This window comes from Odocoileus virginianus, chromosome 3 (assembly GCF_023699985.2).
Source record: "Odocoileus virginianus isolate 20LAN1187 ecotype Illinois chromosome 3, Ovbor_1.2, whole genome shotgun sequence".
NCBI classification, from domain to species: domain Eukaryota; kingdom Metazoa; phylum Chordata; class Mammalia; order Artiodactyla; family Cervidae; genus Odocoileus; species Odocoileus virginianus.
In genome coordinates this window covers 50,558,963-50,575,731 of record NC_069676.1, presented here as the reverse complement: position 1 = coordinate 50,575,731, position 16,769 = coordinate 50,558,963, and the positions used below count along the sequence as shown (strand labels likewise).

Below are 16,769 nucleotides of genomic sequence, written 5' to 3'. Positions count from 1 at the left end.
AAACTGCTCGGTGGGTTAGGTATTGGAAGTTGATGATGAAACTCTTTCCAATCCCACTGGGTTGCCCACATAATGACAGACGGCAGGGCAGAGCAAAGATCTCATGCACATCAAGAATGGTAGGGGAAACGATCTTAGCAATCGGGCAGACTCAGCTCTGGTACCTTGCCATCTTTAAGCCTGTTTGCTCACTTGTAACTCGCTTGCTGTGAAAAGTATTTCTGCAAAGGTACCCATCCACACACCACATTCATGCTCCCTGCCATAACCCCATGCTGTTTTGAAGAGATGAATATTTAAAAACCTATCTTTGTATCATGCTGAGTTAACAAACTTGTAGTTAATGGGCCAAACTCACCATTGCCTGTTTTGTAAATAATGCCACCCCCTTCGTTTCCATATTGTCTATGGCTGCTTTCAGACCACCAGAGCAGAGTTAAATAGCACCACAAATACAAAAATCTGTTCCTTTCCTGAAAAAATGACCCCTGTGCTAAGCAGTAACATTTAGAAAACTGGGTGGGGCAGGGAGAAGTTATGTTTACTTGTGGGCGGGTCCCCAGTCAATACACATTAAACATATAAATTTAAAAGTCAATTGAAAACATTTGTCTGGTCCTATACAAAATGATCTGGGCTGTCGCCAGCAGTGTACATTCCCCAGTTTGAGAAATGCAGTCAAGAGGATCCACAGGGTTCACTGAATTAACACAGGGTGGCCTCCAGCCCCCAGCAGCAGGCGTGTTGGCTTCTGCCCTTTGTTCTCTTCCCCTGCTCCGCTCAGAAGCGGTTCCCCTAATCCAGTGACTTCTTTCTTCCTCATATGGGAGAGTAATTGGTATGACCAGATAACAACAAGGATAATAACCACAGTAATTAGGCACTTATTCACTAATAGGCCAGATATTGTGCTGGGCTTTTATGCTCACAGCAAGGTTATGAGGTAGGGTTGTGATTTATCCTCATTTTACAGACAGGGAAACAGAAGCTCAGAGAGGCCCAGCACTGACCCACGGTTTCATGGCCAGTGGGCCTGCAGGATAATCTGCATTATTCATACAGTACCCTTCCAGTTCACCAGGAATTGTATTCACCAGGAAACAGCTCTCCCAGTTCACCCATTAGGACTTTCCCATGTGAAGTTACATGAAATGTGCATAAAGACGGATGTACAAGGATGCTCACCCTGATGTCATTCACAAAAGCAGAACTCTGGAAAGGCCATTCAAGACCAATGACAGGAAGTAATTCATCAAATTAGGATGCACTCTTATGACAGAGCATGCAACAACCATTACAAATAATATTTATAAACAACTTTCATCATCTGAGAAAAAGCTTGTGAATTTTTAAAAGCAGAATATCAACAAGTATGTTCAGTATAATGTCAATTAAGTAGAAATACATACTGACATTGGCAAAATAAATATAAGACATCATGAAAAAAAAAAGCAAGGAAGAAGTATCTCGAGAGGTGAAATTATAGATGATTCTTATTGAAATTTTTAAAATCCTTGTTATTTTTCCTTAATGTTCCACAATGAGTTCATATTATTTTCATAATAAGCAAAAATACAAATCTATCAAACCTTTGGAATGAGGTTCAGAGATTCAATGTCCACACCCTACAGATCCTAATTCCAACTTTGCAAACTTTCTCCAATCACTGCTCTTCCCTTCACCTATAGTGTGAATGACAAGTTGGCAACCTGAAGGGGGTTCTTAAGCATTATTCAGATAAAAAGGATTCTTGTTAAGGTATTAGGTTAAAAACAAACTGGAAGGAATGAAGGGATTAAAACAAGGAAATAAAAGTGGAAGAACGATATTTCCTTCTTCTGGGGAGAAGGGAGGGTACTTTTTAAAGTCTTTCTAGCCTAGCTGGAAGTCCATTTCAACTGGCTGTGGGCACTTGCCTGCACATTAGTATATCTGTAAAAGTAAAGATATTAAGTCTAGTGAAAGGTTCAGGTTAGAGCACAGGAACATATTCAACAAGAGGAGGAAGCAAGAAAATGGCCGCAATGTCCCTCTGAAAAGCCAGTTGGGGTCAGAAATGCACAAGAAGGCACACCTAGGGCAACTCAGGCATATTCCTTTGAAACCACCCGATTGGCCCATGGGATCTGAGTTAATACACTAAGGAACACGTCACTAGAGGCCAAGCTTAGGAGACAGCCCTCTCTATCTCAGTCTGTCGGCTTCCAAACAGCTGGCAAAGCAGCAGGAGAGCACGTTTCCACAAACAAGCTAATCTTTCCACAGCTAAGTAGGCAGTGACATTTATTATTTAAAACTTCAAAGCTGGTAAAGACGAACTCACACTAGAACAGCCTGCCTTTCCCTGGATCTCTCGCACTGGAATGTGTACTCTCTGTGACAAGTTCTCAGCTTTACAACTGTCCCTCCAGTGGGACGACAGGACAACAGGAAGGGGGCGAGAACAGGTTCCTTCCTGGCGCCTCCTCCTGCTTCTGACCTGGGCTCACTTCAAAGGAGAATGAACCAGTTCTCACAGAGACTTTGGGGAGTAAATCTCACAACTATACCAAACGTAAGATGTGACGGGACATGCAGACTTAGGAGATATGCATTAAGGTGGCAACATTCCTGCCCAGGGAAGACTCTTGTTCTTTGTAATAACAAAGGGGAAAATCAGTGACAGTCATTTGCTGTCCAGATGACTGACCCTGGTGCGATCACCTCCTCAGTAAAGAAGCGTAGGGAGCAACAAACAGGACTTCCTTTTTGTCTGCTATTCTTACTCCTGTTTTTTCCATCCCTTCACTACTGGTTACAAATTTGACTAAAGAGAGAAAATTCAGTGTCACTGCTGCGTATTCTTCACATTCCAGGAACAAACCCAGGTAAGGTTCCTGATGGCAGCAGGATCCATGGTTGAGCAGCCCATACAACTGGCAAAAAAAGCAATTTGGGATTTGAATTTAGTATGTAGGGCTTAACTTAACCAAGAATACAGAAGACTTCTAGGCAGAAAACTAAAATGCTAACAGAGGTGTGAATAAAGGGAAAGACATTCAAAGCTCTTGAAGGAGGTGATTTAGCACTATAAAAGTGTCAATTTTTTCAGCTGCATGTAAATCAATGCAGCTAGAACTCTCCCTCACACCATACACAGAAATAAAATTACTTAAAGACTTAAATATAAAGACATGACACCATAAAACTCCTAGAAGAGAACATAGGTAAAATTATTCTTTGACATAAAGTGTAGCAACATTCTCTTAGGTCAGTCTCCCAAGAAAAAAGAAATGAAAGCAAAAACAAATGAATCGGACCTAATCAAACACACAAGCTTCTGTACAGCAAGGAAATGATAAACAAAACAAAAAGACAACCTATGGACTAGAAGAAAATATTTGCCAATGATGTGACCTACAAGGGCTAAATTTCCAAAATACACAAGCAGCTCATATAACCCAAAAGCAAAAAAAAAAAAAAAAAAAAATATAGGCGAGGGGAGGAGGAGAGACACAAGACCTAAATAGACATTTCTCCAAAGAAGACATAATTTCTCCAAAGAAGAATTACAGATGGCTAAGATGTATATGAAAATATGCTCTACATCACTAGTTATTAGAGAAATACAAATCAAAACTACAATGAGGTATCACCTCACACCAGTCAGAATGGCCATCATCAAGACTCTACAAATAATAAATGCTGGAGAGGATGTGGAGAAAAGGGAGCCTTCCTACAGTGTTGGTGGGAAGGTACAATGGTGCAGCCACTACAGAGAATACTGTGGAGGCTCCTTACAAAACTAAAAACAGAATTATCAAATGATCCAGAAATTCCACTCCTGAGGATATATCCAGGAAAGACAAAAACTCTAATTCAGAAAGATACAAGTACCGCAATGCCCACAGCAGCACTGTCTACAACAGCCAAGACATGGAAGCAGCCTGAATGTCCACTGACAGAGGAACGGATGAAGACGATGTGGCACATGTTTACAGTGGAGTATTCCTCGGCCATTTAAAAAATCCTGCCACTTGCAGCAACATGAATAGACCTAGAGAACATCATACTAAGTGAAATAAACCCGAGAAAGAAAATATTACATGATATCACTTACATATGGAATCTAAAAAATAATACAAGTGAACTTATTTACGAAACAGAAACAGACTCACAGACATATAAAACAAAATTATGGTTACCAAAGGGAAAAGTTGGAGAAGGGATAAATTAGAGGAGTATGGGATTAACAGATACTACTATATACAGGCTAGATAAACAACAAGAATTTACTGTATAGCACAGGGAACTATATTCAGTATTAATTATAACCTAAAGAATCTGAAAAAGACTGTGTGTGTATATATATACATATCACTTATATATATATATATATCACTTTTATACATATATATAAAACTGAATCACTTTGCTATACACCTGAAATTAACATAGTAATGTAAATCAACTATTCTTCAATAAAAAAATTTTCAATTTAAAAAAGTATTTGTTACTTGTAAAGCATACTGTGAGAAACGACACTGAGGAGTAAACCATTATTAATACTATTTTTAGGTGTCAATTTCCTGCCAATCAACCTGTACACTTCAATGCAATTCCAAATGAAAATTTCAAATTTTTGAGGAAATTATCAAATTTATGCTATAATTTATATAGAAGGATAAAGGTCCACAATCAGCTAAGTAAATCATTGAAAAGCAAAGAGAGGAGACTTAAACTACCAGATATTAAGACTTGCCTCAAAGTCATCATATTAAAACCAGGGAGGTATTAGCACAAGAACAGACAGAGCAGACCAAGGAAATAAAGAGCTCAGAGACAGAGCTCAGATATGCAAACATAATACACAAGAAAGCTGGTATCACAAGTAAAAGAGGGAGAGAATAGATAGCTTCACACATGTTGTTGGGAAAACTGGTTTTTTAAAACAAAATTGAATCCTTATGAAACACCATATACAACAATAGATATCAACTGGGTTAGAAACCTAAGTATGAAAGACAAAATCACAAAGCCAATAAAAGAAAATGTAGGTGTAGGTGCAAATCTTTGCAACATTGTCAGGAAGGCCTTTTTCAAAACACAACGTGAAAATCACAAACCAGAGGCAAAAAAAAAAAAAAGAATTTATAAAAAGTAAAGCTTTATACTCAAGGGAAGATATCACACATAATATCAAATGTCAGATGGCAAAATATGAAGATATATTTAAAATCTACAGAAAGGAATTAATATCTGGAATATAGAAGGCATTTTATAAATCATCAATAAAAAATGGTAACTGCGACAGAAAAATGGGCAAAGGACACAAACAGGCAAAAAGCAGAAGAGGATACCCAGTAAACTCATCAATTATCAGAGAAGTCCAAATTAAGACAACAATGAGCTACCATTTAATATCTACTAGATTGGCAAAAAAATTACAAAGCTGAATATAATGGCAATAGCTGACAGGAATGAGGAAATTGTGTTAGGCTGGGGGAACTGTGAACAGGCTACTCTAGGTCACAAAGGTGAGAGCCTTCCTTCAAACCAAGTACACACACAACCTTTGACTGACCAGCAACTCTCCCGGAGGGTAAACCCCAAAGAGATTCTCACACAAGGGGACCTGTACGAAGACGTTCTCTGTGGTACTGGTAATGGTGATGAGTGGGAGGACGCGCAGGTGGAGGGCATCTCTGCACAGTCACACACTGCGGAGCATGCAGCAGACAGAAGCCACTGTAAGCATACAGAGGAATGTGAACGGCTCCCAACACAGCACTGAAGGAGCACAGTAGGAAACAGAACACAGGAAACTTTGGTAAAACTTAAAACACAGGTAGGTAAGAGACTAACTGCCCACGGGTACACTTTAAAGACATACATTAGAACAGTGTGAGGGAGGACAGGAATAGGAGGTGGGAAAAGAATTCCAAGGGAATGAGTGAATGAACGAACACACGAAGGAAGGCAGGGAGGGAGGGTGGGAGGGGTCTGGGATGATCACGTATGACAAATCGGGGAGAATGATTAAATCATTCTCTCTGTACCTGAGATCCAAATAGAGAAGAAAGAGGAGGGGGGAAAGGCTCTGCAAAGAAAGGTGCATATATTTGTCTGCTGGCAACCTCTCCCTGGCACTGGGCCACTTGGAAAATACCAGCAGCTGCCAGACATTATGTATGGCCCTGTCTTATACCCCACAGACACAGTAAGCCCTGAGAGAAACTTCAAGAGAAAAAGCAACAAATTCAGCACTGTCCCCAAAGGAATTCCCTTTTGCAATCTGTCTTTTCAAACATTCTGGTTCTGTGATAAAAATGTTGGCACTCAAACTCCCACCAAAATATTTTCTAGAAAGGAAAATGCTAGACATTTGGAAGTTGGCTATTAGAGGTGAAAAGCACGATGTCCAGCTCTTAAACTCCTGTCAGACTGACTTCTTTCCTTTAAAAAAGTTTTGATGGTCCTATAAACAGTTGCAGAACAACTAGACCCTGGGCAATAGTGCTTCCTGTGGCGATGAGTGCTATGGTGGGTGTGCAGTGAAGCTGCAAATTACTGCCAGGAGGAATAAGAAAGGGACAGCGCTCTGGAAGGGAGGCGAGGCGAAGCAAAGCCAAGGCCTGTGTGATGGAAGAGGGGATCCTAATGTCAGAGGACGGGAGGAAGCACCAGTCCAGAGCACTCCTCTGGTTTCGCCAGCTTGGAAATTAAAGAACAGAACATCTCTTAGGATAGCAATACCCTAGAAAAACAGTTTCTGTGAAAGGTGCTCCTGGAAAAGTGGTCAATATGTTTAACATCTTTTTCTCTCCCACTTCCTAAATGAAAGGGTAAGCAACTGAAGAATCACCAGAGACTCGAGGCAGCCAACTCTCTGTGCCCTGTGGGTAACAGGATGCCAAAAGTGAAATGTTCAAGTGTGTGTGTTCCCCAAAATGGAACTTTCTGCACTGCCCTTTTCCTAGGGAGGTAGAAAATCTTTTGTCGTCAACAGCAAAGACATTAGAGTCAGACAGCACTCAGATTAAATAACATCTCCTGAGTTGACCAACCTCAACTTCCTAATCTACAAAGTAGGTCAAGAGCACCTACTTCACTCAGCACTGTGAGCATCAAATAAGCTAATGTGCATAAAACATGGTGAAACACTGTAAGCAGTTGATAAATGCTACCTATTAATAGCTATTATTATAAAACACATACCCTCTGTCGACAATTCAAAGTCTAAAGAATATTTAAAGTAGGTCAGTGTCTTGTGGTAATCTATCCTCTATCCTGTGGAGAAGGCAATGGCAACCCACTCCAGTACTCTTGCCTGGAAAATCTCATGGACAGAGAAGCCTGGTGGGCTGCAGTCCTTGGGGTCACGAAGAGTCAGACACGACTGAGTGACTTCACTTTCACTTTTCACTCTCATGCACTGAAGAAGGAAATGGCAACCAACTCCAGTGCTCTTGCCTGGAGAATCCCAGGGACAGCGGAGCCTGGTGGGCTGCCATCTACGGGGTCGCACAGAGTAGAACATGACTGAAGCGACTTAGCAGCAGCTATCCTGAGTAACAGCTTGCTGATAAATGTATTTCCAGACTTTTTCTATCAATATATCTGCTGCTACTGCTAAGCTGCCGCTAAGGCACTTCAGTCATGTCCAACTCTGTGCGACCCCATAGACGGCAGCCCACCAGGCTCCCCTGTCCCTGGGATTCTCCAGGCAAGAACACTGGAGTGGGTTGCCATTTCCTTCTCCAATGCAGGAAAGTGAAAAATGAAAGTCAAGTGACTCAGTCGTGTCCGACTCTTAGCAACCCCACGGACTGCAGCCTACCAGGCTCCTCCGTCCATGGGATTTTCCAGGCAAGAGTACTGGAGTGGGGTGACATTGCCTTCTCCAATCAATATATCTAGACAAGTCAAATAATTTATTTTAATAAATGCACCATTCCACAATCTGAATTTTAAAAAGCTCAATGAACAGTATATGGGGGACACTGCTTCTGCAAATATATCAAGATCTCTCTCATTCTTTTTCTTTTTTTTGTTTTAAGTGCTTTTTAAAATTTATTTTTTTATTGAATGATAATTGCTTTATAAAACTTTGTTGTTTTCTGTCAAACCTCAACATGAATCAGTCATAGGTATACATATATCCCCTCCCTTTTGAACCTCCCTCCCATCTCCCTCCCCATTCTACCCTTCTAGGTTGATACAGAGCCCTGTTTGAGTTTCCTGAGCCATACAGCAAATTCCCGTTGGCTATCTATTTTACATATGGTCTCTCATTCTTTTTAAAGGCTACAGAGCATTCTATGATACTTTTAATAAACTTCCTACTGAACATTTGGATTGTCTCCAGTTCTTCACCTATTATTATCAATGCTCTGGTGAACTTTTTTTTTTTTTTTACAGAAACATCTTTGTACTCCAGTCTATTCTTTAGGACAAATCACTAGGTCGAATGATATTTACTTTTTTTTTTTTAATTATTAATACTTCGGGAGTTTTTCTTTTTAACTTATTTTATATTGGAGTATAGGGCTTCTCTGGTGGCTCAAATGGTAAAGAATCCACCTGCAATGTGGGAGACCTGGGTTAGGAAGATCCCCTGGGGGAGGGCATGGCAACCCACTCCAGCATTCTTGCCTGGAGAATTTCCATGGACAGAGGAGCCTGGCAGGCTACAGTTCATGGGGTAACAAAGAGTCAGACATGACTGAGTGACTAAGCATAGCACAGCACACAGTTGATTAACAATGCTGTATTAGTTTACACAGTCAACTGTGTACCTGGGGAGTACAGTGCATAGTATAGTACTGAGGTTTACAGTAAAGTGATTAAGTTATACATATACATGTGTCCATTCTTTTTCAGCATATATTCTTCGGGCTTCCTAGGTGGTGCTACTGGTAAAGAACCCGCCTGCCAGTGCAGGAGATGTTTAAATTCTTTTTCAAATTCTTTTACCATTTAGGTTGTTACATAATATTGAGCAGAGTTCCCTGTGCTATACAGTAGGTTCTTGTTGGTTGCCCATTTTAAATACAACAGCGTGTACACATCAATCAAAGGATGTTTACTTTTTAAACATTTCTGGTACCTATGCCTTAAAGGCCTTACAGAATGGTACAACCAGCTGGTATGCGCACCAGCAGAATAATAGTCATCTTTCATATCTATTGGTACTTATCTCAAGGAGAGACACGCAGATTCGTAAGGTCAAAAGTTACAGGCAAGCTTCTGGTCTGGGGGTGAGGGCGGGGGTGGTTCTCCATTCATATGTGTCTCAACCCCCACAGTTCTGGGTCCTTTATAACAGACATGCACTGTAGACTGGGGCGTGGGGTGGGCATCTGCTATTTCAGCCTGCAGGGCATCTACCCTCTCATATCCATATCCGGGGAGTTTGCTGATCTCCCTGCAGGTAAACCACCATGCTCTCATTTTATGAGCACTTTTGAAACCGTCGGTCAAGGTGCGTTGTTATCCTCTGGGTTGGTCAAAGTTTGATGCTATCTTTCCTGGCAATCTGGACCTTCAGAAGAGTGAGGCAAGGACTGAAATATTGTAAGGGCTTTATGATCCTGCAAGTATCATCCAGAGGATCCTTTCTCGTTAGTTCTCAGGTCTCCAGAACTGTCCAGCTTTCAAGCCTTGGTTCTTTAGCTCTTCCTACCTTACTTTGAATTACCCTGAAGATTTCTATATTCCTTCATTATTTTTAATATTGTTTTTGCTAGTGCTATTTTAGGACAAGTTAGCCAGAGTTGATTGCAGATATTCTAAAGCAATCCCACCTGATACAGAGGGAGGAAAAATGACTTGTTTCTTTGAATATTTACTTGAAAAAAATTTTCCCTTGTTCAATTCCTGAGGGGAAAAAAGAAACAACAAAAAATAGTTTTCCTCCCCTAAGGCCTCTGAACTTACCAACAGCAACCATTCCAAATTACTTAATATTTTATTTAAAACTTCTGATAAAATCTGTATTTTGGAAAGAGTGAAAGAAGGAAAATCTCTGCTCCATAATGGATTTCACACACACAAAAATGGCTCATCCTTTTGTCCAAAAGAAGAGGCACTGTTTTACTGACTTTTCTGACAATAGGAGAATTCATGGGAGGGCTACCTTGGAACCTTTTCCCAAATGGATTTTACAAAAGTGATTCTGAGGCAAGGGGACAGAATTTCCTTTGTACTCTGGTAGCAACGTGGAAGGAATTTGTTTTTTCCCCTATGTACCAAGGAGATAATCAGCCCAAACACTTAGCAAAAGCAGTTCCATTTTAATCCCATCATCTTTACAAGGTTACAGGTGCCCTTGGAAACCACAATTAACCAGAGTACTCAGAGCCAGTGGCAGGGAAAACGTGCTGTATAATGCTACAGAGGCCGCCCAGGGTCACTCCCATCAAAATGGAATATTATTACAGACTTCACCGTCTCGACTCATAACTCTCCAGAGCAGCAACAAGGAACACAGAGTTAGTTACTAAGTGATCACTAAGATGGTTCTTGCCTCTTCAAGCCTCTGAGTGAGACTGTGTGGGAGGCAAAGTCAATTCTGGCTTCCCACAGGACAGGGCGCTGGGGGAGCTGGGTATTATTGGATTAAGTGACTTTTAAGTGGTGACTGGAGCTACATTCTTAAGACAACACAGGATTAACTGAGATAATGTACATAAAAATTCTTTGCACAGTGTGAAGGGTCATACAGTGCAAGATGTCATCACAGCCATGCCCATCAGGCTCATTGACCGTCCTGACATTGTATATTAGGGCAGAAGCACTGGGGGAATGGGGCCAACCCAATGTGCCCACAGCACCTCCTGGTGGTTATTCCTCAGAATGGCAATTTCACCAGGCCCAGGCCCACACCCAGCTGTAGGAAAAGTATCCAAGCAACATACTTACTCCCTTCGCTCTGGCTGTCTTTGTTTGAGTTGTAGACCTGGAAAACAGAAATAACATTTACTTCTGTGCATTTTATACCACCCAACAGGTTCACTATAGAAAACCATTACCTTCTCCTTTTGCCTAGTGTGTGCTAGAAAATGGAAGGCAATTTCTGGCCCCCAAATGGAAATTCCTTCTATTATTACTTACTTCCTAATATTTACTTCAGCTGTTCTTAAGTATGTGCACATCAGAGAATCACCTCTGGAGCTTTACTGTTTAAAAAAAAAAAAGTCACATACTTCCTTTAAAAAAAAAAAAACTAATATATGTATATAAACTAAAAGGGAGAAAAAAATTAATTAGTTACAAATCATTAAGCATTAATTGCACAGCAGGCAATGGCGCTAAGCAATTCACATGAATTATCTCAAGTTATCTATGCAACAATTCTGTTGGGTAGGAACTGTTAATATCACTGATACACAGATGGAGGATCTGAGGCTAAAGAGGTTAACTAAGGTCTCCCAGCTAGTACATGGCCAAGTCTGGACAAAGATACATTACAAACTGTTAAGTGTTAACACTGGGGAATGGGACCAATAACTTTTTACTGTGAATTTAAATGTTACAAGGAGAACATACTACTTTTTCAACAAAAAAAATCTGAAATGATTTATACAAATCATGAAAGGGAATGTGTCCCAACATAAGACACACAGTGACACACCAGAAGAGTTGGCAAGCTTTTTCTTGTAAAGCACTAGATGGTAAGTATTTCAGGCTTTGCAACCTAAGAAGCAAAAACCAAACCAGTGATTACACAGGGACTTGAAAAACAAGAGAGACCACAGATTTTCATAATTTTTTCCTGACAAAATTCAAATAGAGTAAGTTTTGAAAATACAGGTATAAAATTTCTAGCAGGTGAAAATCAATCTTCTTGTTTCATGGCTGGCTTTTTGGGGATGCTTGGCTTGGTTCTCCCAGGGGTTATACAGCTGGTTCTCAACTATAAGAGTGGCCATCACAACCACTTGGAGTATCTTTTCTCAGTAGTATAACATTCTGAAGTACAGATAGGACTAATGAGAAAAACAGAATTTTTATAGAGGGAGGATAGCATTTAGCTTAAATAGATTTCAAAGTGTTTCCTATCACTGAATCAATGGCAAATATTCACTTGTAAATACCATGTTGAGCTCGTGGGCTACAAAAAACAGGTAGCCAGTTGGATTTGGCCTGCAGGTCAGGGTTTGCCAATCCCTGATATGCTGACATTATTAATATGATAAAGCTTCTGATTTAGAAAAAAAAAATCATAGCTACAAAATCTTTCTTTGGTGCTTATGATCCTATAGATATGAAAAGGCATAGGATGAAGTTGGTGATAACTTAAAAAAAAAGATATTCCCAGTGATTATAATGGCCACTGTTGGTTGAGAAACACTTATTTAACCCTTAGAGAAACAGAGCCAAGCAACTCTGAAAAGAGAGTCATGATATCCTAAGGGGCCTTCTTATCTGCTAGTAAGTATGCTTGTCAAGAGCTAAGCAATAATTCCAACATGGCCCCTGGGTCATGGGTAAGTCTCTCACCCACTCTGCATCTCAGCTGCCCCATCTATAACCTGAAGGAGTCAGCCAAGAAGGTCTTTGAATGATGAAACAGATAATTTGACAAATCTCCCATTTTACAGTTATTATTCATTTCTCAAAAATTGTACAAAAATAGGCACATGCTGAAGGTCAGAAAGATGAGGATAAAAGGGGTTTCTATATTTCAAGCACCACTGTCTGATTAGTGAAAAGGCATCAGACCAGAGGAGAGAAGAATGGGACAAAGAGAGAAGCAGAAACACAATCCTGCAGAGCCAAATGGGTAAAGGTCAGACCAGCGACCCACAGTCAAAGGCATGCACTACAACGGCACAGGTAGCTACGGCAAGCACAGGGGGAGATCATACTTGGGCAAGTACTTTTTCCGGCCATCCCTGCTCACTTCATTCCTCCCAATAAATTCACACATTCTAGTCCAGAGAATCCTGCTCCTGTTTCTAACTGGCAAAATCCAGAAGGAATAATAAAATAAAAAAAGAGCTTTCAGCCCTCCTTAATTAGGAGGTGAATTTGCACCAAATTACTTTCCTTCAAATGTCTCCTAGGGCTCAGGAGGGCCCTGCCTAGAACACTGAGGTATTCCCCAAACTGCAGAGGCGCAATCAATGAGCCAAAGGTGCCAGGAACATGTGCCGCCCGGTGCTCTGAGGCCAGGCCATTAATCTCTGTCTGGGTTGGGTAAATGAGCCAAAGAGAATGAGTTTGAAATGAAGATAACAAACCATGCCTGCCAGAACGGCATGACTACATGGCCTGACAAGGCAGGCCCAGGTAGGGAAGCAGCCTCATCATCACACAGGCTGGATGGTGGTATGGGAACAGTGCTAAGTGGAAATGGCTTTGTTCACTGGCACTTACCAAGTTCCATGCATGACATCATCAAATGTTTTTAACCACCTTGTGGGTTAGGCACTAGTGTTGTTTGCATCTTATGGATGTGGAACTGGAGGCCAGAGAGGTTACATAGTTTATCCAAGAACAGAGAGCTAGAAGGTGGTATACTGGTCTATCTTGCTGCTGCAGGGAGGTTCTAATTGTCCTTTACTTTTCTAGGCAGTGGCAAATGCACACAACTACCAAGCTGTAATAGTAGTCTATGGTTTATAAATACCTTCCATTCTGGCAGAAGCAAAGGGCATGCAATTCACCCCTTCAGAAATGCTCAGTCTGTTCTGGGAAAACCGTGAGATCTCACAGTTGCCCACTAATGCCAGACTGAGGTTCAGAGACAAGGGCAATTTCCCCAACTAAAAGGTCCCTTTGGCAGTGGCTTCTGCCTTAGGATTGATTAGTAGAGTTATCTCCAGTTTGTGTGCCTTCAAGTAAGTCTCTAAGAGGCTGTGTCTTAAAAGGATAGAACTCAACTCTCCAGGACCAATTCAAGGTGACATGAGTCACTCAACAATTCCTGAGTTATGACTCCAAGGAAGAATGAATCACTCAACACACGAACACAACAACCCAACTTAAGCTAAAGTCCATCCATCCTGCTTAGCCAGAGTGCTCTAAAACCTGGCCCCCGTAATCAAGTCTCTTTTGGCCCTCTGGCTTTCTATAGTACTTTCATTCAGGGATGCACTAGTTTCAGCTGAACTCTGTACATGAGGATTTGTTAAATATCCGTATCACTGAATATTTGTTTTCAAGAGTACACTTCTAGAGAATACAAACTACAGATTTACTTTATGTTATGAGGGTCCATCTGAGACTCATTATAAAATAATTACAATAGCAATAATGGATTAAACCAAAGGATGATGACAAAAGACTTATCACGTGTCAGACACCACTCTGAGCACTCTAAAATGCATTATCTTGTTTAGTCCTCACACCAACCTAATTATTCCTGACATATAGAGGAGAAAACTGAGGCATTAGAGAGGTTAGGTCACTTGCTCAAGGTTAGGCAGCTAGAATTGGGCAGAATCCAGACAGAACTCCTACAGTCTGTCTCCAAAGCCCAAACTCTTAATAACTAACCATGTGATACATAAGACATAATGATGATGATGATGATAGACACGATGAGATGTCATGGGCAGCTAGGGAAGGTGAGTCACTGGCATAAAGAATTTGCCATGAGTCAGAAAATGAAACTGGGAATTGCCTTTTGATTCCAGACTGAAGCATTCACCACTAACCCATGTGACCAGCTGGCATCTAACCCAGAAGTAACACTTCATATTCTTTGAACCACAGGGCTCAATTCTGAAGATAAACACCAGGGCAGGAAAGTAGGTCTTTGATACAAATCACAGGATACTGCAATTCTGTGAGACCTCACCCAGAAGCTACAATGGGAGTACAATTTAATTAAATCAAAGGAGGGTGAGGAAAGCCTTCATATGCTCCTATTGCACTAAGATGTGATTTTGCAATCAGTTCTGTTCACTGATGAGCCAATTCAATTTACGTGTCCCTAGAGAATTAAGAGAGCAGAGTTATTTGGGTTCCCAGAATTTATTCACGGCTGTCCTTTATCACCATTATCCAGGCCTTACCAAGAAAGCACAGAAATCTTTTAACTTATAAATTAAAGGCATAAGTAAAGCAAGAATTAGCCAAAGCAATCTCACTTTTCCCTCTGACACACAGCTGCATTAACACTTGGCCACATCACATTTTGGATCAAAATCTGCACAAAAGGAAAGTACTGCAGAAATAGGTTCATGGGAAAATTCACTTAAAACTGCTGTTCCTATCTCAGCTGCATGTGAACTCACATTTAAGCTTTGTCATTCTCAGGTCTCTTCCAAGTAGCTTGGAACATCTAAACCCCTCCCACCTAGCTGTTCCTCTTACACGTCCATGTGGAGAAATACAAAACAGAACTACCTGCCCATACTCCAAAATATTGCCCAAGCTGGCTCTACACCATCAGAGACAATTTTTGTTCCTCCTCTCTGTGCGACACAATGGATCCACCATCACTAGGGATTGCTCTTTTAAACTGTCAGGGGTGACAGATTTATGCTCATATGCTGCATAGGTTCAAAGTCCAGCTCTACAAGTTACCAGCTATAGAGTTCAATCACTCCACATCTCTAAACTTCAGTCTTACCTAGTCTAAAAGAGGGACATTAATATTCCCCGTCTCTTAGGGTCATTGTGAAAATTAAATAAGACAATAGATAGACAACACTTAACATAGAGGGTAGAAATACAAATTCTATGGCCCATAGAGCACTCTGTAAAGATGGCCTTTCACCACTATCACCACCCCTCCCCTTTCCTTCTCTTCAGACTTATCCTCTATGAGATAAATGGCTAAGCACAGGCCTGTGGTTTAAGGGATACAGTGACAGTGACCTCATTAGCCATGCAATTTAAACAAATGAAACTAATTAACAGACTAAAGGAAACGAGACCATCTAAAGTCAACTTGCAGAGCAATAGCTGTCAATGTTTTTTAAAACATCAGTTAAACATTAAAGTAACTACTCACCACACTTATTCACCACCAATTATGTGCCAGGCACCACACTCAGCATTTACATGAATCATTTTATTTCATCTTCAAGCTTATGGGGTGCTACTACTTCTTACACTTTATACCATCATGTAGATTAAATAAGTTTCCAAAAGTTACAAAGGCGAACAAGTGGGAGAGCTTTCTAGTCTAGATTTGTATTCAATCACAACTTCATACAACTCCTCCACCCAGTCCAATGGAAAAACAAGTTTGGCAATCAACAAAGAACTAAAAGAAGCTAAGCAGTAATTAAAATGGCAACAAGACAACCATTATGTAAGAACAGAATTTCCACCCAATTTAAACATAACAGTAATTCTATAAACTTCCAATTAATACAAGTACGGCAGTAACTGAAAACCACAACCAGCTGGAGACACTTTGTGATGCTCAAAAAACATCCTTCACAAAAGCTAACAGCACAGAGAGCCGGCAGCAGGGCCCAGGATGGTGTGGTGGACAGATCTGTGAGCAGAGCACCACATCTGAATTCAAACAGGCTTAACATAGGGACTGTCAGTAACACCCACGAGAAGTTACTAGTAAGACACCCCTCATGTGTGCACCACCAACCAATAATGGACATGAATTGTTGCATCAAGTAGACCTTCTTTTCTCATAAAAATGTTTTCATAGGTCAGCCTTTCAAGGCAAAAGAAATAAAAGCAAAAATACATAAATAAATGGGACCTAATCAAACTTATTTTTCAGTCACTAAGTCATGTCTGATTCTTTGCAACCCTATGGACTGCAGCACGCCAGGCTTCCCTGTCCTTCACCATCTCCTGGCATT

General features: G+C 40.7%; 1 protein-coding gene across 14 annotated transcripts in view; it reads right to left on the bottom strand.

Moving 5' to 3' along the window:
- ARHGAP26 (Rho GTPase activating protein 26) overlaps positions 1 to 16,769 on the bottom strand; it is a 548,614-nt gene that overhangs the window by 205,387 nt on the left and 326,458 nt on the right. For all 14 annotated transcript variants that reach the window (XR_011486887.1, XM_070465556.1, XM_070465553.1 and 11 more), the window contains one exon: positions 10,903 to 10,939. Coding sequence is in view for 13 of the 14 variants with exons in the window: in XM_070465556.1 (XP_070321657.1) it covers positions 10,903 to 10,939 (37 nt within the window). In the remaining variant the exon portion in view is untranslated. The remainder of the gene's footprint in view (positions 1 to 10,902; positions 10,940 to 16,769) is intronic.